At 33.1% G+C, this 27,264-nt stretch overlaps 2 protein-coding genes across 4 annotated transcripts in view; one reads left to right on the forward strand and one right to left on the reverse strand.

Annotated features, from left to right (window-relative positions):
* Window positions 1-27,264, forward strand: part of Msp300 (Muscle-specific protein 300 kDa) — a 477,430-nt gene that overhangs the window by 19,783 nt on the left and 430,383 nt on the right. The gene's annotated exons all lie outside the window — the stretch shown is intronic.
* LOC140438037 (uncharacterized) lies at window positions 13,527-26,925 on the reverse strand. Its single transcript, XM_072527751.1, has 6 exons — window positions 26,852-26,925; window positions 22,501-22,628; window positions 21,092-21,221; window positions 17,299-17,679; window positions 16,003-16,356; window positions 13,527-13,630 (listed from the first exon to the last, which is right to left on the reverse strand). The coding sequence occupies exons 1-6, from the start codon at window positions 26,889-26,891 to the stop codon at window positions 13,527-13,529; spliced, it is 1,137 nt and encodes a 378-aa protein (XP_072383852.1). The 5' UTR covers window positions 26,892-26,925.

Genomic DNA, 27,264 nt, shown 5'->3' on the forward strand with positions numbered 1-27,264 from the left:
ATTTTTATTTAGGTGAAACTTTAAGACTATTAAATGTTAGAATAAGTGAACATCAATCTTATATCAAAAATTTAGAATTTGATATATCTCAAATATGTAAACACGCATGGGAAAGTGATCATATGAATTCAATGAAGAGATTTGAGTATAGTCCTGAAAGAAACAGACGGAAAAAAGAGAAAAATTAAAGAGGAGGCTCTAATTATGTTAAATGAAATCAATTGCGTCACAAATTCCTCGGCAGAATGCAGTAGTATCTGGTTACAGGTTTTTTTGTGTTTTTCCTCATGATTTATTATCGGATCACTAACAGGAGAATTTTACTGTCATCATTGCATGTGGTTGTCTTTTTTAAAGACGAATCACATGCTATAGTTTTTCTGACAGAACAATTACATGCTATTCTTAAATTAAAGTTAATTCAATGTAATCTAATGAACTATCTTCCAATAAAGTCGTCCCAAGAACGCAACTCAAAAATATTGACAATACCTTTCATTTAAAAGTCATCTACTTTAAAATGTATAATATAATGTCTGAATTCTCAGTATGAATAAGATAAAATTAAATTATTAGAAGAATTTTTTACTACGTGACAAAAACAAAATTTGTTTAATTTATTACCTAATGTTTTGTATTTTTATAACGATTTCGGATGTGGAAATCGAAACGTCAACATAAACTTATTTTAAAGTATAATTGGGGCTTATTTCCAGCACATACTAAATTGCATTTTAATAAATTCTATCTCTGAAAAAAGGTGGCATCAAAGCGCAAAACGGCACAATCTAACTTTTGATCCCTGAGCTACTCCTTACGTACTATCAAAATTTCACGTCAATCGGTGTTATTCGACAGATTTGCGAGCCAAAATCGTCAAACGCTGGACTGCTATTATTTAAGTTTCTAATAAAAAATATCGCTTGAATATTTCTTTTCTGTTTATTTTTAAATAATAAAGAAACCATAAAGTTTCTCCAGATAAATGATCGATAAAAAACATATAACCATTAGTAAATAATTTATTTAAAGTAAATTGATTTCAAAGCCGTTTTTTAAGATGATCTAATAAACGAAATATAAGTAAGCAGTCTAAAATAATCTGAAGAATAAGTATTGGTCTATTTATAAATACAATCACTTTGAAATGGTGTGATCTATATTTAAAAATATATTTATGATTCACTGAAATTAACAACTGCATGGATTTTATTTATGTACCGGACGTCCACTTACATTCTGATTATTCTCAAATAATTATAAGCAATTGTAAGTGGATAATGGGATGAGAAAAAAGGGGAGAATTAATTTTCTTTTTCTAATATGTACTCTTTACTCTATATATGTAATGTCAAAACAATTGCAGGTTCAATATCTATGGCAAAATTTAAAGTCAATAATTAAAATATCTCTCTTTTTATTTCCAAGTAGATTTCATAAACTTCATCAATATTTTTAACTATGTTTATAATTAGCGCAGTTGATAATACTGTACCGTAGACAGTAAACTATTATTAAGAAGTTAACTCAGAACACCGATACACTATGTGCTCGAAGGCACTGTTGCCCAGTTCTGGTAGATTATGCGTAGGGTCGTCTATGGTGAGAAACACAAGAAAGAATAAATATAAAATAACAAAAATGAAACATGGAAGAGAATCCTCCATCCTAAAAAAAAGGCGCTACTTTTTTTAAATGTTTGAATTCCCAAAAAAAAAACAGAAATGATATGTTCACAAAAGAAAGAGAAAAATTAAAATATCAATCAAAATAAAAAATGATAAAATTCACTATATCATAATATATTCAAAATATCAAATAATATAAATATTACAAAGTAATCAAATAATATAATCAAATAACGTAATCAAATATATCAAATAACAATAAAGTTATCATAAGAAATATGAGAACTGTCCTAAATAATTAAGTCCTCTTTGGAATGGATTAACTGTGTTGCAAATAAAACAAAACATGCAATTAAATAGGAAATTTAAACAAGCCATAAGAAAAAAATACTATTTAGTTAATTTATTTCAGTTAACACATGTTTAAAATAGAGACTCAACAACAATATTAATTAGTAATAGCATTGGAATCAGTTGTTGTAGCAGAAGCTTTTCCAAATTTATAGGTGTACGATTTTATTTCTTCAGGTCTTTGTACAATGGTTGGTATTGGAGTAATCTTTAGGGGAGAGTTGGCTAAAACAGGATAGTCTGGTAAAACGGGATACCGACGATAATTTAAAAATAAGCGGCGCCATCTAATGACCGGGGATGTTAATCACTACAGATACCGTCTATTTGAATGTAGCAGGAGGTTACTCTGATTAATTGTTGATCTGTGGCTTGTGGCAAATACTACATGGTTCCCAGGTCCAGAGCAAAACCTGAGCTGCTGATCCACCTGGCAGTAAAGCTTTCTATCATTCGTCAGGATGGATGCAAAAAGAAATTTTTACTAATTGGTCATTTTATTGAGTTTTCAAAACCCTCCAAAGAACATCCTGTTCTTTTACTTTTACACGGACATACGACCCACACAAAAAATATTGACGTCATAGAGAAGGCTAGAGATATTGGTGTTGTAATGTTGTGCTTCCCTCCGCATACCACGCATCGATTGCAGCCTCTAGACTTCAGTTTCATGTCACCACTCAGCACTTATTATACGCCAGAAGTTTAAAAATGGATGCAGCAACATCCAGGTCGACCAATCACAGTCTTCCAAATAGGAAAAATTTTCGGAAGCGCATATATGAAAGCTGCTAGCGTACAAACCGCTGTGAATGGGTTTAGAAAGACTGGCATTTAACCTCTCAATCCGGATATTTTTAAAAACTGGATGTTTGAACCAGCTGAAACCACATAAACACCGATGAATGATCGGATGATTGGTCACGTTTTAGAAAATAATCGGCGCTCTCCACCTCGTATACCACCATTATTACAAAACCAAGTTGATGGTGATGCAGTAAATAAGAATTCTCCAAATACATTGCCTTCAGATACTTTTACACCACAAAAATCTCCTAAGGTGCTTGAAAATAAGGAAAATTGTCGTATTACTCCTCCTCTTCTTTCTTGCAACAAGTTCTATGGTAATGCGATACCCTCTTGTTCGTACTCTATCAATAAATTTCAAGTCACTCTCAGAGAACTAATTGCCCATCCTCACGCAGAAAGAAAAATTAACCCTAATGATAAAAGGAGAGGAAAAACACCTGTGTTAACCGCAACACCTTATAAAGAAGAATCGGAGAGGTCTATAGGTAAAAATCCCATCAAAAAACCAAAACTTAATTTGGAAGAAAAACAAAATTGGAAAGGCAAAGGAAAAAATAAGAAATTTGTTCCAAAACCAAGAAAAGAAAAAAGAGAAAGAAACAAAAGGGATAGCAGTTCAGATGATGAAGACGAAAACGAAGTTTGTATTTATTGCTTGAAACTTTATTCCAAATCAAAATCAGATAATGGTTGGGTAATGTGTAAGCACTGTAGACTTTGGGCTCACGAAACTTGCCCCGGGATAGAGAATAATGGTGAGCCATACTCGCATATTAATGTTTATGAATAATGTTTTATTTTTCAAGTCAATATATTTAATTTCAATATCATCTTTATTCACGTTCAAAAACCATCCCGTTTTACCCGAGCAGGTGGACAAAACGGGATACTTTGCAATTTTTAAAAAAATTGACTTTTTAAATGCTATCGTCAAATGATTTAGGCGTAACTATACTTAAACATAAGAAGTGGTCAATGAAGAAGTTACAGTTAAGACGAAGTAGATATCAATAGCATAGTCAAATAGTTGTGAGTCAAATAACGTTAGCTATTCCGTTTTGTCCAACTCTCCCCTACAATTAAAAAAAGTTGTAAAACAAGTTAGAAGGAAAGTCGGGAACAAAGCCAAATAATTTGAAGACAAACACATCAGAAATCACGGGAAAAGTTTATTTGCTAAACTAAAAGTGATTAACATGGAAGATAAATTTTTCCAACAATCAAGAAAGAACAACAGAGACATTCAAAAAATGAAGATCTTACATCAAAGTCTAAGCACATTTATCTTTCATTTATTAACGAATAAAATAATAGAAGACTTAACCGCTCTCCACATGAGGTAGAGAATAAGCAAAAATGAATTAGCCTGATCTGACCTCTTTATTGCACACCACCCTACAAAAGATTTAAAAAGCCTGAACCACAAGCCTGTAATTTGGAACAACAGATAGTTAATAGTAAAAGGTAAATATAGAATAAAAGTAAGGCTAGAAAACAGACAAAAGCACGAGGAAATAAACAGAGAATGGGAAGCGTGTAAAACCATCATACAAGACGCGGCCAAAGAGATCCTAGGTCTACAAAAAAGCCCAAATCAACTGAAGGACAGTGGTTCGATGAAGAGTGTCGCAATATAACAGAGAGGAAAAATAATGCATATCAACGACTACAACAACGACATAGAACACGAAAGGCAGAGGAGGAATATAGAATGCTAAGGAGGGAAGAGAAGAAAATACATCGCAGAAAGAAAAGAGAACACATAGAAAAAGAACTCCAAGAAATGGAAGAACTAAATAAACCATCAGAAACCAGAAAATTCTACCAAAAACTTAACAAAAGTAGAAAAGAATTTAAACCAAGAACAATGATGTGTAGAGGCAAAGAAGGAGATATAGTAACTCAACAGAGTGAAATACTACAAAGATGGACAGAATTCTTCAAAGAAAAGTTTGAAAAAAACGAAGATCCACTATATGATGGAATTATACTGGATAAAACGGATACCAGAGAAACAACCCCACCTTCAGTGGCTGAAATGCAAGAAGCAGTTACCAGACTGAAAAACAACAAGTCACCTGGATTAGACAATATCAGCGCAGAATTAATAAAGGAAGGTGGAGACTCCCTATTGAATGCGATACACGAACTAATAGTGAACATATGGAATAATAAACAACTGCCACAAGACTGGAATACCGGAGTAATTATTCCACTACATAAGAAGGGAGATCAGCTTCAATGTGAAAACTACCGAGCAATAACGCTACTGACTGTGGCATATAAAATACTGTCAAATATTGTGTATGACCGATTGAGACCATATGCGGAACAAATAGTTGGGGGATATCAATGTGGTTTCCGCGGGCAGAAGTCCACAATAGATCAGATCTTCGTCTTGAGGCAAATCTTGGAAAAGACTAGTGAATTTAATATAGACACACATCATCTTTTCATTGACTTTGAGAGTGCCTATGATAGCATCCATCGAGAATTTCTGATTCATGCACTGAAAGACTTTAATATTCCAACTCAACTCATTGATATCATAAAAGAAACACTTAAAGTACAAAGCAAAATTCGAATTCAAAACGAACTAACAGATACAATTCATGTGAGAACGGGCCTACGACAGGGAGATGCCCTATCCTGTATTCTATTCAACATCACATTAGAGAAAATAATTAGGGAGTCAAAAGTCAACACCAGAGGAACAATAATAACAAAAAGTGTACAAATATTGGCATTTGCAGATGATGTTGATATCATAGCCAGAAGCGAAAGAGAGATGATAGAAGCATTTAATGCGATAGAAAGAGCGGCACAAAACAGTGGCCTAAACATTAATGAAATAAAAACCAAATACATGAAGGTCAGTAAATCGACAGGCCAAAGAAACCTACAGAATCTGACAATAGGAGACTATAACATCGAAAGCGTGAAAAATTTTACATACCTAGGTTCACTAGTTACCGCAGATAACAATGTCAGTGAAGAAGTTAAGAGAAGAATACATATCGCTAATAAAACATATAATGGACTAATTAAACATCTAAGATCTAACAACATCACAAGAAGCACCAAATGCAAAATATACAAGACCCTGATAAAACCGGTCCTTGTATATGGATCAGAGACATGGACACTATCGAAAAGCGATGAAAACCTATTAGGCACATTTGAACGAAAAATCCTTAGACACATATATAAGGGGGTAAAGGAAAATGACATATGACGCAGAAGATATAACTTTGAACTGTACACAGCATACAACGAACCCGAGATCATAACATCCATAAAGATCGGACGTCTGCGCTGGATGGGCCATGTTGAACGAATGTTGGAGACTGAAACACCAAAACATATTATGAGACAAACACCAGTAGGAAGAAGGTCAAAGGGAAGACCCACACTTAGATACATGGAACAAGTGGAGCAAGATCTGAAAACACTTAAGATTACCAACTGGAAAAACAAAGCAAGGAACAGAACAGAATGGCGGAAAATCCTAGAACAAGCCAGGACCCAGAAAGGGTTGTCGAGCTACTGATGATGATGAAATATAGAATTCACAAAATTTGAATTAGATCTATTATTACATATGGGATAGAAACCATGGAAGTGACTATGTAAGAAATGAGAACGTAGAAGTACAATGTGGCGTGCCAAATTTAGCACAATGGGAACACGTTAATGCTGTGTAGTTACGTGCAAAGAATGGAGGAATAAAAAGTACCAAAAATTGCGATAGAGAGAAAGTCACGCAAGAAAAATCACCGAACAAATGAAGGAATAGTTAACAATCTTTTTCTTCTTTCTTCTTGTATGTAGGATTTAAATAAATATCTTCAATATTAGCCTTCTAAATTGTTTAAATTATCTCACCATCTATTTCTTGGTCTGCCAATACTTCTTCGTCAATTTGGTGACTTATCTTCTGCTATTCGTATTATTCTATCCACTGCCATTCTACTAATGTGTTCGTTCCGCTCCTGTTTCCGTTTTGTCACCCATCCATTTATGTCTTCTATATTGCATGCTCTTCGTGTGTTTTCGCTTCTCTCTTCATCTAACAGACTTTTCCTTAATATTCGTCAAAGTATTTTCATCTGTGTTGTTTCTAGTAGTCGTCTCGTCGTAGATGTGTCAGGTCTTGTCTCCGCCGTGTATATTAATATATGTCTAATTGCTCCTTAAGATTCTTGATTTTGTGTCTTGTCTTGTGTCAATCTTCTTCCAGATTGTGTTATTAAGATATCCTTAAGTTAACAGTCTACCTTTATAAAAATACTACAGTGATAAAGGTCGATTCAAACACATCATCAGTCACGTCTCGTCACAGTCCCGGCGCCGAACCGAACAATCCGTCATACAAAATATTCTTTATTAGAAATATGCCGCCGGCATTCACATTCATCAGTTGACGAACAGTTTCCCAGCAGTCAGGTTTCGACACGTCTATCGCCCGGCCGATTTTATAATCTCAGCGACGAATTTTTTGGTTTTGCCGGGAACATGACGGGCGGTACAAGTGAACAAAATAAAATTATTCACGAACAATTAATAGAATGTGTGAGAAAATATAATGTTTTATATGATTTGTCGCATGCAAAATACATGAACATTAATTTTAAAAATAATATTTGGCAGGAAATAATAATAATATTATTTGTTAATTCTTCATCCGAGAAACTTTCCATCTTTTCAACAGATTGGTCGCCGAAGACTGACGAACGAATAGTTATGTGACCAGGCGGGACCGGTTCGGCGCCGAACATATGAAAAGATCTTAAACAAGAAAAAGACGAACACGAAGAATAGATAAAAGTATAAAAAATCACCCATTTATTGCTTCAAATAAATGAATCATCAGGACATTGAAGTGTTGATTTACTTTGTAAATTTAACTATACTATATTATATTCGCCTAACAGAAAAGTAGAATATCAACACTACGGACGCGTGATATATTCATTCCCAAAATCTAGAGATGCTGAAGAGGTATCTCCTTGTTACAAAATCACTTATACTGTAACTGATTATATACAAAAGCGTATCAAAAGTAACAAGTAGAAACTCACAAGTAACGACAATCTACACCTCTAAACAAAGACGCATAATTTGCAGTTTTAACAGATATGGATTCAGTAATCCTTACGAATCACATTTATGTCTGTTGAATTTAATTAGGTATATAAATATAATTTTTACTTATGTGTGTGTGTTTGTATAATAGTGTCGGTTTATAATTATAGTGTTATTTAAATAAACTTAGAACTGTGAACATTTTTAAGGTGTTTGCTGTTTTCTCTCAACTGAAGTAAGTAAATTATTTTGACTCTATTATAATAATTGTTACGATGATAAAAGGGTTGCAAGTGTCAGTCCATAATTGAAAAGATATATTAAAAAGGTCAATACTCACAATCTAATATTTACTTTCAAAGTTTTACAGAAGCGATCGGTTTCGAGGCTTTCAATATTTGCCTCATCCTCAGGTCCAGCAAAGAGATTGTTTTGTTAAAAACCAATAATATAGATATCGCCAATAAGAAGTTTTCCGCTAACATCTAGGGTACTGTCTGTCTTCATCTTTTCCTTATGACACTATCATTGTGAGGTGATATGTTGATCATTATATACGTATGTAAATAAAAGGTCTTACTAAGTAAAGAGCTTTAGGTCTTTACCTTGTAAGAACCTGTGACAAAAACAACAAAAAAAGGACATCATACTGCATAATATGTGATTTTCTATCTTCCATAAGTTTTTAAACTATATAAAGTCCGGATGTGGCAGCTTATACTGTATGTGTATTTGTCTTTACCTACTTTTAATTTTATTACAAACCAGAAGATAATTCTACCTTTTTAATAATAAAAAAACTTTGACAACAACAACATATATAATGATCAACATATCAGCTCACTACAATAGATAGAGTCATAAAGGAAAAGATGAAGACAGACAGTACCCTGGATGTAAGCGGCAAACTTCTTATTGCCGATATCTATATTATTGTTTTTTAACAAAACAAACTTTTTGCTTTGCCTGAGGATGAGGCAAATATTGTAAGCCTCGAAATTGGTCGCTTCTGTAACACCTTGAAAATAAATATTTTGAGTATTGACCTTTTTAATATATCTGTTCAATTATCTATTATCTATCTATTATCTATTATTTTATTAGAATATTAGCCTGTAAATAATATTTTGCAGGTTTGTATACACAGTCACTAAAACAAATTAATATGTCGGAAACGGATTCTGCCAATGAACTCGTAAACATACCTTTAACTCCCCCCAAAAAGAGATTGAAAAACGGCCATTTAATCGTAAACGTGTATAAACACGAGTTATAAGAAAATCTGAGTATCGGATAGTTCTGTGTTTAAAGTTATTAGAGCGATAAGAGGAATAGTGCATCAATTCTTTTTTAGAAATGAAATTCCCACGATAGATAGAGTTTTATAACAGGTCAACGATGACCCAATCTACCTGATTTCAAACGTACTACTTTTTAGAAGCTTTTGAAAAAACTTCAATTCAAATTTAAAAAACGTGGCAGGAACAGTATGCTTACAGACAGAGATGACCTTGTAATCTGGAGAAGAGAATTTTTAAGGCAGATAAAAGATTATAGGAATGGCAATCGTAAAATATATTATTTAGATGAGACTTGGATTAACGCCGGTCATACTAAATGAAAAACATGGATTGATAAGTCAGTCACCTCATCAAGACAAGCATTTTTGGATGGACTCTCGACAGGTCTGAAAAATCGATCATGTAATTCCTGGACCCCGTTGTCCAAATATTTTTCCTAGCAGGATGGCTTATAGAAGGGCATATCTGGATTCATTTCGCATAATGTGTCCAAAGTACTGTAACTTTCGAGATTTTATGGTGGTCAGTACCTCTCGGTTCTTCTTCATTCTTCTGAGGACCTCCTCATTGGTGACTCGGTCAGTCCACGGGATTTTAAGTATTCTCCGATACAGCCACATCTCAAAAATGCTTCCAATTTTCTGCACATATCTTCGTTCAAGGTCCACGATTCAACGCCATAAAAACGAACAGATTAGACGTAGCATCGCAGCATTCTTACTTTTATAGCAAGAGAGAGGTTGTGGCTCTTGAAGAAGGCCCCCATTCGGTTGGAGATGGATCTAGCTTTTGATGTGGAAATGAGTAGCAATGATAAATAAAAGATACGAAATTATTCGAAATTACATAAACAAAATGGAATATTTTAAAAATGAAAAACTGTAACCCATTTTACTCATTGTACCTATGTAGTTTTCCAGTACTTATTTTTCGTAATTGGATATTACTTATATGTAATAGTAAAAAGTTTTTTTCATCATTTTCAAAGAAAACCTTTCGTTTTATATCCGCAAAGTATGTTCCTTTGTGCGTTGTCGCCTATGCAATATTGGGGACGATCTATCAATGGATTTATATATAGTTTTGTCTCCTGAATCAAAATCTGAAAACGGCATTTTGGTATGTCGAACTATCTTCGACATAACCGGCATCAAAGTCAAAAATAGTGACGTCACAATTCATCTAAATATACATTCGTTTCTGCTGACACAAATAAATGTTAAATCGAAATCGAAACGTCGACTTAATAAATTTTATTTTTTATTGTTAATGTAATGTATAAGTCTATCTACCCAATAATATATGTATAAGTATTTTCCCTAACTTTTACACAAGAAGAGGTCTCTTTTTTATATCATTAATGATAATATTATTACTTATTTTCAAATATTGGTCTTAAAGCGTAAAATGTATAAAAACAACTTTCTATTTTTTGCCTTTTGATTAATACCACAATTATCTAATGATGTGTGAATGACAGTTTACAAAAACTAATATTAAAGTATACTTCTTTGGAAGATTAATCATTGATTACTATTATTTTAACAGTAATCCTAAAAATTATAAATTAATTCATTTCAAATTTAGATGTTATAGACTGCTAGAATCTTAATACAACCCTGTACAATTATATAAATATCAGGTTTCGCGTGTTCTGTATATGCATTTGTTGACGGCTACTTTTCTGTTAAATGAATTTAGTATAATAATACTAATTTTATAAACGATCGGAAAAAATTATTCCACAAATAGGAGGTATACTGTGGAACAAGAAAGACCTGCTCCCATGATAAAACAATTCATTTGCAAGCAATTGCGATTTTTGCGAAAAAGGTGACTGACACCTAAATGGAAAACTTATAAATAACTGCAAGAATTGCAGCTGGACATACCGTGAAATAACTGTAAATATTTTTAAACGCGTCTGCTTGATATTTATGAAGAACATTCACCGAACACATTCGTTCACGATTTGTAATAAGTAATTGGATTTTGTGCCCTGTCCAAATCTACGTCAAAATATCATGAAAAATAACGACTAAATATAGGTCGGGATCAAGCCTAATGAGCCGATATTTGTTTCGAATGGATTAAGAAATGTTGATTTACCTTTTGAATTATTTCAGGAGATTTGAAATCGTCTGAAATAATCCGTTTTGGATTGTGTCTGGATCCGTGGGCTGAGAGAGATCACAGTCGTCGGTTGAATATTATTCGTTCTTAGGATCATTATTCTTGATAAACAATAACAAATTATAAGTAAATAAAAATAAATATACTTAGAATACGTTTTTATTGTTTTATCGATTTCGTAAAAAAATGGATATTTTTCAATGAAAAACTGCAAATAAAATATTCATTTATGCTATAAAAACATTTGTAAAAAAATATTTTTTTTATTTTAGTCATATTTAGTACGTCTATATCGAATTTTGAATTTGACATTTTTAGGGAGCTTATTAAAAAGTTGTCTACAGGAGCAGTCCGATAATATCCCAGCAATTGTCCTCATTTTTTAATTCTGTGATTTGAAGACAGAGATCATGTGACTTGAGTGTCTCAAGAAAAGAATTCCATACTGCAGTCTGCATATATTTTTTTATTTAGTGTATTATTATTATTATTATTACATAACAAATGAGAGCAGAGGAGCGAGCTCCTATTATGCCCAAAAAACAAAGAAAAATATCTTTATAAAACTAATACCAATTATAAAGTTACAATTAAGTACATCATACAAAAATTATGAAACAATAAATAAATAATGTGGTCCTAAAATAACACAATCTTATAAATAAAATAAAGCGCCAACAAGTTTATTTTTGAAGATGTTAACACTAGTTGCTGATATGGCGTCTTAATCCAAATTGTTCCAGATATTAAATATACTATTTGGCAAGAAGTTCACCCTGGACCTTGCAGTAGTTTGTTCTCTCTTTAATTTGTAACAATGGCCTCTTAATCTTTCGTCTTGATTTAAAGTGAATATGGTGTTTAGGTTCGCAAAATTATGTTTTAAAATACAGAAGGACATAATTAGATCACCTCGAAGACGTCGCTGCTCGAATGTCGTGAGATGAGCCACGGATAGGCTATCTATATTAATAATTAGGTTTTACACGGCCGTATGTCAGTCTTGTGGCTTTACACTGAACATTTTCAAGTAAGATTTTATCGCGACTGAGATCTGCACTGGCCCAGTAAACTCAAGAATAGGTCTAACGTACTTTGAGTAAAGTTTACTAACAGAGGTTAGAGATATAACTTCGCTTTCCTAAGATTCCACCTAGGTCGAGGGTGTGACCGGATTATTGGGATTGGTATGCTGTTGGTGATAATCACAGGATGATGTTGAGTATGTACATAATAAGAAGTTATTATGCATTTCTGACTGAGAACTGCTTTTAAGTTGCCAATCATAAGGTTATAATTATTTAATTTAGAGGAAAGGCTTTGGCACTTAAATTTCAAAGAAAGGTACCAAGTTCTAGCCTCAAAGGTTAAAGTGTTTCTTGCTGTCAATAGTTTGTTCGTTGGAACGAATATTCCCCAGTAAGTACAAGTACGTACATAAGACAAACTAAGTACGTACTGATGGGACATAAAGTATGTACAATGTACGTACTTTGCTGTACGAAGTACGAACTCAATACGTACATAAGACGTACTTTCCCAATTTATGGTAGGTACCTAGTACGTACTGAAGGTACGTACCTAGTACATATTGAAGGTATGTACCTAGTACATACTATATATACATATTATGTACATTCTATACACACTTATGATGATTTGTGTAAATAAAAGTAAATATAGGTGAATATATCTTTATTATTCATATTTGAAGTACAAAAACAAGCAAAACTTATAAATCTTAAAGTTTACCAAATGGTTTTGTTTTAAATATACTTCCTCACCCACAAAATACATTTTTCAGTTTGACTATATAAGTTAAAAAACACAGAATGAATAAGATAACAGGAAACCACACTATAAGCACCAACACCAAAAATAAGTAAAAAAAATCTAAATGAAACTGTCTTGCAATGAATTATCACATCAAAACTGTACTCCAAATTAGGTTAGGTTAACATAACCTAACATAATAAATATGTTTAGCTCTTCTTTCTCATGGGTATACTTAAGACGTAATAGTACGTACTCTTCTGTACGTAATGATATGTACCGCAGTGTACGTACTTAAAACGTACATTTTACATCATGTACGTACAGTACCAAAATTGTAAGTACTTAAAACGTACTCTGCTGTTTGGGTCATGACAAAATTATACTTATTTTGTAAAGAATAAAAGACAACAGAATTAGTTAAATGCTTTATTACATTTATAAATTATTTCCTTGTAAATGTAGGTGACATTTCTTCTAAAATATTTTTTATTGTTAAAGGAATATCGTACAATACACTGCATTGCACTAGTTTCGAACTTTTGGGACCTAAAAAGTATGTCATAAGTATTGCATAGAGACATATATGGTAGAAAGGGAGAGAGACATATGTGGTAGAAAGAATAACTAAGTAAGAAAAATATATATTTTCCGGCTGATTCAGATCAATTTCGTTTATTCTGTCATTGGTTCACCAATATTTGCACCATTGCACCATTTGCAATTTGTGTTAAATTAAGTTTAAAATGAATAAAGGGTAGATAGGTTGAGAAAGGATCTGGTTTATCATAGAAGAATTATACCTGCGCAAAAACAGATAATTGTTAGTTGGTAACAACAATAAAAATAAAAAATAAGAAAACAGGAAAGTTACTTCCCAAAAAGGGAAGAATATGGTACGAAATGCGAAGAATAAAAAAAATTATCATAAGTAGCACACAGTGAAAGACAATTTAAAGAAATTTGGCTACAGCGGCAACGTTGCAAGAAATATCAGAGAGTCAGTACAGTCCACTCTCTCCTCACCCCTCAACGTCAGACAGCATTAGAACAAGAACGAGAACGAAGTTGCGGCGATCGACACACCATAAATATTTTATATTTTTATATTTTATAATTTCAAATGTATCACTTTTTTCTAAATAACAAGTGAAGACGAAATTCTGTATCAGCTTCCGACAAAAGGTTTATCGACAGGATTGGAAAGATGAAAACTAATAATTATAACGAGTGAATACCCACCTTAATAACCTATGTTTATTTCTTTGTGTCTCGGTCTGTGGAAAAATACTATGTATTGAGATTTATATAGATAAATAATAAAGGTGTGCAAGTACTTACTTGTTTGCAATACAAATATTTTCCACAGACCGAGAGCATGCATCGACAACGACACAAAGAAATAAACATAGGTTAGGAATGTGGGTACTCACTCGTTATAATTATTACTTAATTATTACTCACTCGTTATAATTATTACTTTTCACCTTTCCAATCACTTTTCCAATCCGGCTCGAAGGACCATTTTGTCGGGAGCTGATTCAGAATTTCTTCTTTACTTGTTATTTAGAAAAAAGTGATACATTTGAACTTATATTTATTTTCTTTACATAAAACATAAAATATTTATGGTGTGTCGACCGCTGCAACTTCGTTCTCGTTCTTATGCTGTCTGACATCGGGGGGTGAGGAGAGAGTGGACTGTACTGACTCTTCGATATTTCTTGCAACTTTGTCGCTGTAGCCAAATTTCTTTAAACTGTCTTTCACGCAGCAACACACAGATCGATGTGTTTGTAACCATGAGGTAATAATTTTAATAACAAACAATAAAACTGTAATGAACATTGTGCTTACGACATAGGGTATTACTATGGAGGTTGAAAATTGGGGACAGTAGTTACTGGGGGTGGAGATAGGGCAAGCAAAATAAACGAAACTTATGCGAACGGCGCTCAGGGTCTATTTGGAGAACTAGGTCATAGATAAGTAAATGGCAAGGGGGTTGGATTGGGGCAACTACAAAAAATGAAACAAAGGGATACTTACATGAATCTCCTGGACAATGACAAATAAAATGACAGCTAAGCCACGCCCTACAATTTAAATTATTACAATTTAAATTGTTATGAAAGCAATTATTAGGAAAAAAAGTCTATCTTTACTTTAAAAGTTCAAACAAAAAAAGTTACCTGGATTTCACTAAAATGCACTTTAAAAGATTTCTGGCGTTAGAAACTGGACTTACATTCTCTATAGCACGAACAAATTCATCTCCATACTACGAAAAGTATTTTGAAACGACTTCTTAGGACTGGCTACTTGAGGTTGAAATTGGCACTAGACGCAAACCTTGGACTCGGTTGTTGGAGACGACACAAATCTCTTAGATACTTAGAAACATAGAAATATAATTCACCATTTCCAAGAAATTTGCCGGTCTTTCCCGACTAAATTAAACACGTTTGTTGATCTTGACCAAAAATTCAAATCTCACTTTTACTGTAACTGAACTATTTTCCATGAAAAGGGACGAAAAACAAGAAAACATTACAATTTTAACGTAAAATTTGGACAAACGCCGAAGCCATTGCCCCTGACAATGGCCTCAGCGAGAGTGTCGCAATTATCTTTCCGACAAAACCTTCCCAGAATCTAAATGGACGTTTATTTGAAACGCAATATCGAGCGGCTTTCAATCAAAGAAAATACCAAAGAATATGCGTCTGTGAAATATAAACAAACTGTGAAACGGTTTATATCAATTCGGCGACGAAAAGAGGAATTGAAATACTTTGGTGTTTTAATACGTATACGAGGGGATTTCAATATATACCAAGGAATTTACAAATGCTACAAAACAACAAGAGATACATTAAAAGCTTAACAAAAATGGTGCGAATAAAAGTAATAAAGGTTACCTTTTGCGAATACTGGTAATACCATGGTATCACTAATTTTCTTGGCGTCTTCTTTAATCTCAACAACTCCGTTGCTTGATCTGCCAATTTCTGGACAAGCTGTAGTTAATACAATAAGTGTATTTTGCTCATTCGCGGACTCAGTTATATGCTTTATAGTTTGAATTAAAGGGCTACGGGTATCGCTTATTTCATCCAGACGGCTTCCGAATATAACCATTAAAAATCCATCACAAGGAGGTTCTTGCAACGTATTTAGGGCATTACTTACTGCGTTAAATAAATCAAAATTATACCTCGGTTTACTAAGACTTGGTAGTATGTTATTTTCTTCTTTAGTCAGTTTCTCTCTTTCTAAAACATATACGTTAAACTATTATTATGTATCTGTTCTAAAAAAGGAACAAAGATATTTGAGAAATACAATAATGAGAAGTTTACCTAACGATTAAAAACTAAGCGTGAAACTATTTTTAATTTGTCTTCGTTATTCAGTTGACTACTGGAGACAGTGACATTGGTTTTATTAAGCTTACTTAGCACAGCTTAGGCGTATAAAAAAAATATATAATTGATGGATTCGACCGTTATTTGATGGAAATTCATTTTATGTAACAATAAAACACTGAAAACTTTGTTTTCAAACTTCCACAAAATTTATTTTAAATTCTTATCACTACAGCTGTTTCGGCTGATTGCCTTTCTCAAGTGAAGCCTTTCTCTTAGATATCTTCGATACCTATTATAGTCCAAAGCATACTTTTCATAAATGAAATAATATTTGAAATTCTTTTTTAAAACTCTAAGCAGTTCGACTGCGTTTTTATCGAAAACGGTTGAAATTATCATGTTTAAACAAGAGTACCAATTTTACGTAAAATGTTTACGTCATATTTTCTAATAAAAATTACTAAAAAGTTTCATCAGAAAAAGTTCACTCAATTTGATCATTAGGAATGATCCACGTGGCGCCCTCTATGACAAAACGTAAAATTGTAAATAAAATACTATTTCTTATCTAAGATTATGCCTCTGTGCTAATTTTGATAGCAATTTTAGCAATTTATAAATATACAGGGAAACTATTAGCAAAAAACGAAAAACAAAAATTATCTTTAACACCCTGTATCTTTTTTCTCAGCAACATTTTATTAAGTCATATTTGGCCCAATAGCCATATTTTGGTCCAAATAACCTGTCCTTAGTCTATGTCCCAATAGTTATGACTCACCCTGTATAGCGTTCTGATTCATTTAACGAGCATTGTAATTATATAGAAAAAGCTTTTAGACTTACCGTCATTAAAAATGTCACCAAAGAACGAAAACCTTACATGTGACATGATATCCAAAACATCCCAATTATATTTTTCTGCCTTATTATTCGTTGGAGATTCAAGAAAATTATCTGAATCTTCTTTGTACTCACTTATATTCCTCTTTACCCGTATATTAAATACTTCAGTATGTTCTGGAGTTGATATAATAGCGTTGGGGTTCATGTTGTTCATTTTAATAACAGATGGTATGGTGTCTTGCTTTTGTTTTCTTTGTCCATTTTTAACCTTCTTATGTTTTGGTGACATATTTTTACTTTGCCGTTGTACGATGTGATCCGAAGGATGAAAATTATTTAAATTATTATGTTCCGATATATTATCGCTTATTGAGAGAGTTACTAAAAAATATGAAAAATAAATATATTATGGATAATTGGGTTTCGCTACCTTTTTCTTCTCAAGAACTGAAAAATACTGTAAGAAGATAAGGAAGGATACAACGATCATTACATAATTATGAAAGTAGTTTATACATATAAATAGGTTTTTTTTATGAACAAAAATAAACAAAAAACTGTAGATTGTAGATCTTTGTATATGTATATAGTCCATTTCCATCATATTGATAGCACATTATATGCAAATCCCTAAACTGTTGATACGGGTGACTCAATGAAAAATAGATATTTGTCAACAAGTTTACAGAAGTATATAGGAAAACAATTTTAAATTGAGTATGACCACCAGGTATAAAGGTTGAAGCAGAATAGAATACAATAGTTTTGAGGGTTACTAATCCCTAAATAAAGTTGCCAGTGTCGGAGTGATGGAGATTAACAGGTACTAATGAATTTGCAAGAAATGTAAGATGTTTATTTTATTGGTTATATATAAAATAATTTGTGGCCGTAACAGGGGCCGATTGGTAAAAAAATGAATATTCTTTTAATCAAATTCCATTTCAGGAATTTCCAAGGAATCTTCAACTCCAATGTTAATTATTACCGGTTCCAGCATTGCATCAGTCATATTATCCAAATTCCACATTTTATTTTCTTCCTTGTGAGCATGACTAACAGCATTTTTCCAATTTTCTGGAGTTACTTTTGATAAGGAATGTTCTAATAATTGTTGTAAGTCTTCTAATTTAAAAGTTTTGTTGTTGCGTCCGACTTCACCCTTTACTTGAGACCATATATTTTCTATCGGATTCAGATCACAGTGGTATGGGGGTAAACGTAAAATAATTACATCACGGTTTAATGCCATTTCATCAATTATATATTTTTTATAAGCTGCTTTATGTTGCCTTACAATAGGTAATAATTCCTTTTTTGTCGAATTCTCCTTGTACTCAATTGCGTGTTTATCCAACCATTCGATTATCTCTCCTTTTTTCCATGTCGTTGTTGGCAATTTTTCTGCTAGTCTTGAATGGTAACTAGCATTATCCATGACTATGACAGAATTTTTTGGAATTAAATCCAACATTTGCTCAAAATATTCTTCAAAAACGTCAGCAGTCATTTCCTCGTGGTAATCTTTGGTTGATATTGAGGCAAAACTTAATAATCCACCATTGACAAAACCATATTCGTTTCCAATATGGGTTATTATGAGTCTGCGTCCTTTTCCAACGGGAATATTGTTTATTCCAGTAGATACACCTTCGATGAATGTCTGACGGGAACTTTTCACATTTGTATCAACCCATAGATATGGTACAGTATGACCTTCATTTAGCCAAGTCTCGTCCAAATAAAAAATTGTTTTCCCTTATTCTCAGTACTTTTTAATAGTTCTTAGATAATCTCGTCTCCAACATACAATGTAATCTTTTTCAATTAAAACGGAATTTCTTCTATTCTTTTGCCAACGAAATCCCATCTCTCTCAATAGTCCCCATAATTTCTTGTTGCTTATGATTGGTAGCTCTTCGTTTTCTCTAATTAATGATTGGATTTTGTCCAATGTTGGAAATTCTTTGTTAAAAAAAAAAATGAGTGGACGCTGCTTCTTATCATGTTTTTATGTATTTCTTCAATTTCCAAGGGTTTACTCCCTCCACTCTTCTTGGGAGATGAAACATTTCCTCCTTTTCTTTCTTTTAGGAATCTATAAATTGTTGCTTCTCCAACCCCTGTCATATTTAAACACATGTTAACGATTTCACGAACATTACTTAAAGGGCGTTGATGTACAAGTGCATCGTGTACATTTAATATTATATTTTTCTCTCTTAGACTGAAGGCACCTTTAAAACTACACTTAACCGGGATAAAACCTGTTGTCGACGTCATTTTTAAATGCAAATAACAAAATATCGACACCAAAAACGTAGGTAGGTAAGACATGAACAATGTACATCTACAAACTAAATGGAAGATGCAAACAATTTCTAATTTATATTATTGGCATAAGCTGTAATGTGGCATAAAAACTACTTAAACTATCATTAGTGAAGCCTTATCAGTAATTCCAGATAATCGTTCAAAGAAGGTATTCTTTTTGTGTCAGGCGATAACTTGTATAGAAAACAATAATCACCTTTAAATTACTGTTTACATTAATTTATTTCGTAAAACATTGAATTCTCTCGTTAATCACCCGTGTATAATTAACAATAATCGTGTGGCATATATACCGACGTTTTTTACGCACAAAAAAGGTATAGTGAGATTAGTGGACACTTATTTTACAGAAGATTTTTTAAAAGATAATGAATTGTTGACGGCATCTTAAAATATTAATTTTTTTTATTTATTTCAAAACAAGTATAGGGTGACGCCTATGGTTTTTTGACCTGTTGAGGATTTGCATACATAATGTGCTATCAATATGATGGAAAAGGACTATAACATTATTCACTAATTTTTTTTGTCACATAAGTTAAATCTGCGAAAGTGAGCCGCTAGTCCGTTTAATTTTGTACAAGATACAAGAAAATGATGCCTATGTTACATCGCAATAAGATATTTATTCAATACATACACACTACGCAAAAAAGGGTTTTAAAAAAAGTTTTAAGTTTAGCCTAAAACCAACGATTTCTTGAGATTCTTAAGGTGCGTTTTCACCAAGCGCGCAAAATGTTTGCAAACGTTTGCAAATGATTGCAACTGTTAGCAAACAATTTTATTTGGTTGGTGTAGACAGATTTGAGAACGCTCCCAAACAATTGCAAACGATTGCAATTGTTGGGCACGGTTCCGTCGGCTGTCGATACTTCAAAGGGATTCGTTGTTCGTGCGTGTTTGGTGGAGACACTAGGTTTTATAGTCTGTCATAGTAAAAAGGAATAGTTTGTTTTTGGTGAGCGATTAGTCGAAACTTATTTGTTTTTTACAAAAAAATGGAATGGGATAATGAGAAATGTTTAGAATTAATTGAATGTTACAAAATGAAACCAGAAATATGGAATGCCAGTCATACGCTATACCAGAATGAATTTTAAAAAATCGACGCCTGGTGTGAAATAGCAACAGAAATAGTGTGGACGAATCATTTAGAAGTTCTATTGAAGGATTCTACGGATAAATAAATAGAGAAAAACTGACAAGAAAAAAAATAAAAGGGACAGATATTGTAAAAAATAATAAGTAGCGGGGATAACCACAGAAGTAGGAAAATTATGTTACGGGTAAATCTCGAAATTGGGTAAAAGTTGTTTTACCCGCATAATTTATCAGGGTCAGGATTATTGGCAGTTTTTTTGAAATTAATTCTTTTTTATTATACATATTACTAAAGAAATATCAACGCTATGTTATACAAGCCAGGAAAAGAGTGTATCGTAATAAATATTATTACCAGTTTTCATTCCAAGAGCATTTTTACAATATCTTACAAGCAAGTCCACACTTTCTTTAAGAAGTTCTTTACAGTTTTCAGTATTTCTTCGATATATATAGTTCCCAGCAGTTTTCAGAATAGTATTGTGCTGAAATATAAAACATTATTTCAAGGCATTACCTATAAGTTCAAATTTAACAGTAATGTAGCCATTATTTTGAATATTGTATGAATTTTTTGCTAACTGATTTAAAACAAATTCAAATCATCAGGAAATAAACGAGTTATCTGCAGATATAAATAAATATTAAGAAATTAAGACAACATAAAACAGTATAAAAACTGCGATCCCGACAAGGAATTTTGGAGCTTCTTCTTCTTCTTCCTATGCCGTCCCCATTAACGGAGGTTGGCGACCACATTTTTAAAAGCTTCTCTGTCTTTTGCAACGTGGAATAATTCGTCTACAGTCATGTTTGTCCAGTTTCGAATGTTTCGCAGCCATGACTTCCTTTTTGTATCTATTCCCTTTTGCCATCGACTCTACCCTGCATGATGACCTGCAGAAGACTATATTTATTATTTCTCAGTATCTGTCCAAGGTATGCAGTCTTGAGTACTTTTATCGTTCTCAACAATTTTTTGTCTCGACCCATCCTTCTCAGCACTTCCTGATTGGTGACCCTGGCAATCCATGGAATTCTTCGGTATATCCAAAGTTCAAAGGCTTTAATCTTCTTAACTATTTGCGCTTTTAGTGTCCATGTTTCTACCCCGTACAATAGTTGCGACCAGACGTAACATTCAACAAACCTCAGTCTCAGCGCAGTATTCAGATTTTTGTCACAGAACAATTGCTTGAATTTTAAGAACGCTGCCCTTGCCATTTCTATTCGTACCCGGATCTCTTGGTCTAGATCTAATTCTGTGTTAATGTAAGCTCCCAGATATTTATATTTTGTCACTCTCTCTATTTGCTATCCACCAAGAGTTAGTTGTTTATTATTTATTGGACTCCTTGATACTATCATAAATTTGGTCTTATCTGTGTTGATGTCAAGTCCCATTTGAATGCATTCACTATTTATTGCATCTAGTAAAGTTTGTAGTTCTTCTATACTCTCAGCCATAATTACCGTGTAATCTGCAAATCTCATGGTGTTTATGATTTCTCCACCAATTCTTATTTTGGAGCAATTACTCTTGATTTTAGATCAAAGAAATTTATTTTAAAAATTTGAATAAAAAATTTGCATTACAATACGACAATTTGTTTATGAAATTTTAGCAGATGTTCACATCTAAATCTAATCTAATATATCTAAACGCAGCTGTATTCTTATACTAAATAAATATTGGAAGTGTCCATGTTTAATATCTAATAAAAACAAGTAATATAAAAGTCCAGCATAACGAATAGAATTTACCTTAACTCTAGCGACTTCGTGCATGTCTAGAAACCTTATTCCAGCGTCCGAACTTGGTACAGCAGCCGCTTCAGTAAAAAAGATGACTATATTCATCTTCTCTGTAGATTTTTCAGCAATACTGTAACCTGTAAATGCATATTTAAAATAATTTACCTTTCATTTTGATTATTTTTACTACCCCCGTTTTGTTATTGAACGACCATTACTATATGTGTATCCTCCATTGAGTTCATTGAAAAATATGGGTAAGAAGCTTGCTTTTCTGTCTTTTTGTAATTCATTTGTGCGATTTTCGTCACTAAGATTGCATAGTTTCCAAATTTTCCACAATACATCGACCTTTTTTGTAAACTTCAATTAAGTTTCCTTTCATTACATTATCCAATGCTATTTGTTTATACAAAGTATATGTAATGTTATGTCATAATGATACCATTTCTCAATTGCCAATGTAACTATGTTTCGCGTTAATTGCTTACCTACCGGCTGTTTTCCTTCTGTTTTATTTCATTGGACTTTTTGTTTGGACAAAAAAATATTGAGGGCATTTCAATTTAGACATTTATATAATTTCCTTTTTTAACATTTAACAATATACTTTTATTGTAGTTCCCTACAGTACTGACATACACCTGTGATATGCTCTAAACACATAAATACATTGCATTTGTAGCAGGAAAAACAAGTTTTTCTATTCTTTCTTCAGCTACAGTAGATGCACCTTTCAGCAGGTAATGGCATTTCTTCATTTTGGTGCGGCACGGTGCATCACTTGGAGTTACTTCCAGAAGTCTCACCTTCAGCATCTTCGGAAGATTGCCAAGAGCTGCTCTTCTTTTCAAATATAAATGAACCAATGCGTTTGCTAAATTTCCTAAAACATGTCATTGTTGTATATTTGGATCTTCGTTGTTTGCTTTATATATCACATGAGTATTGATTCCTGCAACATTTAATAATGTCTCATACAATTTTGCCAAGAAAAAGAATTTGTAGTAATGAACACAATGTTCAGATTACCAAACCGTACATTGTACACGTGGACATCACCAAGGGATAATGCAGACAACATCGTCAGGAATCAAATCGATTATATACTAATCAGAAGCCGGTTTAAAAACTCCATCACGTCTACAAAAACCTATCCAGGCACTAATATAGAATCGGATCACAATCCGGTGGTGGCTGTAGTAAATATAAGATTCAAGAAACTACAAAAAAGTGCAGTTAAACAAAAGATAGACGTTAAGTAACTGAAAAACGCAACTATACTGGAAAGGACAAGAGAACAGGTAAACAACAATCTTAGAAACATCGCTGCAAAAAATAAGAACACAGGCAATGTAGAGAATAAATGGATGGAGATAGAAAAGGCCCTTATGACAGCTGGTGAAGGCTCCTTAGCTCCAAGCGAAATTAAGAAAAAGGAATGGATGACAAACGAAATTTTGCCTCTCATGGAGGAAAGGCGAAGAAATAAAACCAACAAGACAAAATACAAAGAAGTGAACCGTGAAATTAAGAGAAAAATTAGGGAAGCCAAAGAGAACTGGGTTCTGGACAAATGCAAGGAAATAGAAGAATATGATAGAAAGTACGATAGCTTTAACATGCATAAAAAGATCAAGGAAATAACAGGTAAAAAAGTGAAACAAGCATCCATAGTAAAGGACAAAAAAGGTAAGATAATTACAGATTTAAATGAAAAACTGGCAAGATGGACAGAATACATTGAAGAACTTTTTGCAGACGAAAGATCAGAAATAGCAGTGGCAGAACCTACAGACAACACAACAGGGCCTGAAATCCTAAAAAGCGAAATAGAATATGCTATAAGGAACACAAAAGGGGTGTACAGCTGCAGGACCAGATGAAATTCCTGTAGAATTGTTGAAACTAATAGACGACGACGCACTTGAAATAATGGTGAACCTCTTTAACACAATTTATAGAACAGGCATCATACCAAAGAAATGGCTCTCCGCCGACTGAATAACGCCAGAGAGTGTTCAGACCACAGAACTATAGCATTGATGAGCCACACACTAAAAGTATTTTTAAAAATAATTCACAAAAGAATATTTAATAAATTAGAAGAGGACATAAGCGCCACACAGTTTGGATTCAGAGGTGGACTGGGAACACGGGAAGCTTTGTTTGGTCTGAGTGTGTTAATGCAAAGATGTTTGGATGTAAACCAAGACCTCTACGTAGGTTTCATAGATTTTGAGAAGACCTTCGATAAAGTCAGACACCAAAAGCTGTATGAAATCCTAAGAAGAAAAAACATCGACAGTCGTGACATTAACATCATATCCAGGTTGTACTGGGGACAAACAGCAAAAATCAAAGTTGATAATGAGTTAACCGAAGAAATTGAGATTCGTCGAGGTGTGCGTCAGGGTTGTGTGCTTTCTCCACTATTATTCAATATATATAGCGAAACAATATGTCAGGAAGCGCTCCTAGAGCAAAATATTGGTATGAACATTAACGGAGAGTTAATTAACAATATACGATACGCTGATGACACGCTAATAGTAACAGATAACCTAGCAAATTTACAGTTTTTGATGGAAAACATAAACACCCATACCAATAAGTATGGTTTAAAACTGAACATCAAAAAGACTAAATTCATGATTTAACAAAGAAGCTATACACCAATGTGAATTTAACCATAAATAATCAGCCAGTTGAAAGAGTTACGTCCTACAAATATTTAGGGGTTTGCTTCACTGATACTAATGACCAGACAAGAGAAATCAAGAGGCGAATAGAGATAGCCAGACAATCGTTTGTCAAAATGAAAAAGTTTCTATGCAGCCGGGACATAAATATAAACTTACATAAGAACGAGAATGTTAAGGTGCTATGTTTTCTCCGTTCTGCTGTACGGCATGGAAGCCTGGACACTGAAAAAGATAAACATCAAAAACATTGAGGCATTCGAGATGTGGTGTTACAGGAGAATGTGGAAAATACCATGGACAGAAAGAGTAACAAATCAAGATGTTCTGCTGAAGATAAGGAAGGAATGCGAAGTCATAAAAACCATACAAATGAAAAAACTGGAATATCTGGGACACATAATGAGAGGAGAAAAGTACCCTCTGCTTAGACTCATAATCCAAGGAAAAATCTCGGGAAAGAGAAATGTGGGACGTAGGAGGATTTCCTAGAATCCCGAAGCAATTTTTCCACAAGTGGAACTGATGTAAACCAGTTATTCATTGTTAATGCGTGAACTAGAAATGTGTTTGTACAATCTTAAAACCACATCACTAGGGTTGTTAGAAAATTTATATAGACCATCGGGTTGGGATCCCACGTAGACTTTCATTTTTGAAGTCTAAAATTTTTTGAATCACAAACTGCAAATACCCTGATTCCGAATTTATTAGGTTTTGAGGAAATGTACCGATGAAACGAACATTTCTCTCTCAAAGCAGGGAGCATATCATCAATGATAACAAATGCTGAATGATTATAACCATTTTTAAGAATTTATTGAAAATGAGAGCTTAGCTTTTTAATTTTTGATCGCTCTGCACGTGTTTCTTTATCATCAAACCTAATGCAACGAAGAAGAAATTGGAACCATTGTAGAGTCATTCTTAATTTCTTTACCATAAACGTCTCTCCTCCAAAGATCTTTTGCGCTGGCACGATTACGGTGACCTAGCCTAGATAAATATAAGAGTCATATAAAAGCATAGATTTTTGTAGGCCCTTGTAAGCGAATTATTATGTTATCCTGTCTTGTTCTAGTGGTTCTTGGCTTTAGAGGATGAGTCTTCCAGTGAGTTGTGTGGTTCTTGCCAAAAACAATAAAAATTTAGATTGACTTGCTATAATACTTTTAGTTTATTAACATACCTATACCTATTCTGATTCACTGTCGCAATGTATAACCTTCTCAACGTAATGTTCCTCTTTCTCTGATCCATCTTCACATCTAAGAGCTCACCTCGGAATATTTTTGTATCGATATTAGTAGCGTCGGTCTGAGACACCCGAAAGCGAGTTTACTTTACCAAACTATGTCACTGTAATGGTCACACGACGACTAACCATCAGCATGTGTAGTAGTTTTTAATCAATGTCGTCAGTCACAACGATACACGAAAGTACTAAAATCACCTGAAACGTTTGACTCCTTCCAATAATATGTTTAATTACAACACCAAAAAAATTACTGAGCAATTCTTTGTAGCACATTTTCCAGATTTTGGTATCTATCTTCGTTATCCTTGTCCTTCGTTCCTTGTTCTGTGCTTTTATAACTTTATATATCTCTAGAACTTACTCCTAATAACTGAATTGCACATAAAAATATGTTACTTACTCATGGATATAATATAAATAAAAATTGATACAATATTCATTTTTGACAATTATTATCAAAACTTTATTGATTAAGTATATTTGCCACTTGTCATAATGACATTCAGGCTCATATAAGGCGTAATCATGAGCACTAGAAAATAAAATCTTCAAAAATGGTCGTGGGCATCTGTCAAAATCGCTATATTAGTGACATTAGCGTTCAAATTTTTGTTATCAAGTGTTTTAAGGTATTTTATTTATAAAGCATTTTTTTTATATTGCGTTATTAGCGTTAGCATATTTATATAACGTTTTTTTTTTAATTATTCTCCCTTTTGAGCGTCTTGTGAAGTGTGGAGTTCTTTTCATCTCTATTTTTCACTTGCTCCATTATCGAATAAGAAGTAATATCTCTCATTCTTTATGTTTTTC

The sequence above is a fragment of the Diabrotica undecimpunctata genome, chromosome 4 (genome assembly GCF_040954645.1).
Source record: "Diabrotica undecimpunctata isolate CICGRU chromosome 4, icDiaUnde3, whole genome shotgun sequence".
NCBI lineage: Eukaryota > Metazoa > Arthropoda > Insecta > Coleoptera > Chrysomelidae > Diabrotica > Diabrotica undecimpunctata.

What these genes read in the sequence shown, in the direction of transcription:
- LOC140438037 (XM_072527751.1), bottom strand. Translation starts at nt 26,891, where the DNA reads ATGAATATTGTATCAATTTTTATTTATATTATATCCATGA. An exon ending in ACGAAGTCGCTAGAGTTAAG is followed by an intron (nt 21,222 to 22,500) that starts GTAAATTCTATT and finishes TTTATATTTCAG; the next exon opens with CACAATACTATTCTGAAAAC. An exon ending in TGCTCTTGGAATGAAAACTG is followed by an intron (nt 17,680 to 21,091) that starts GTAATAATATTT and finishes CATATTTTTTAG; the next exon opens with TAACTCTCTCAATAAGCGAT.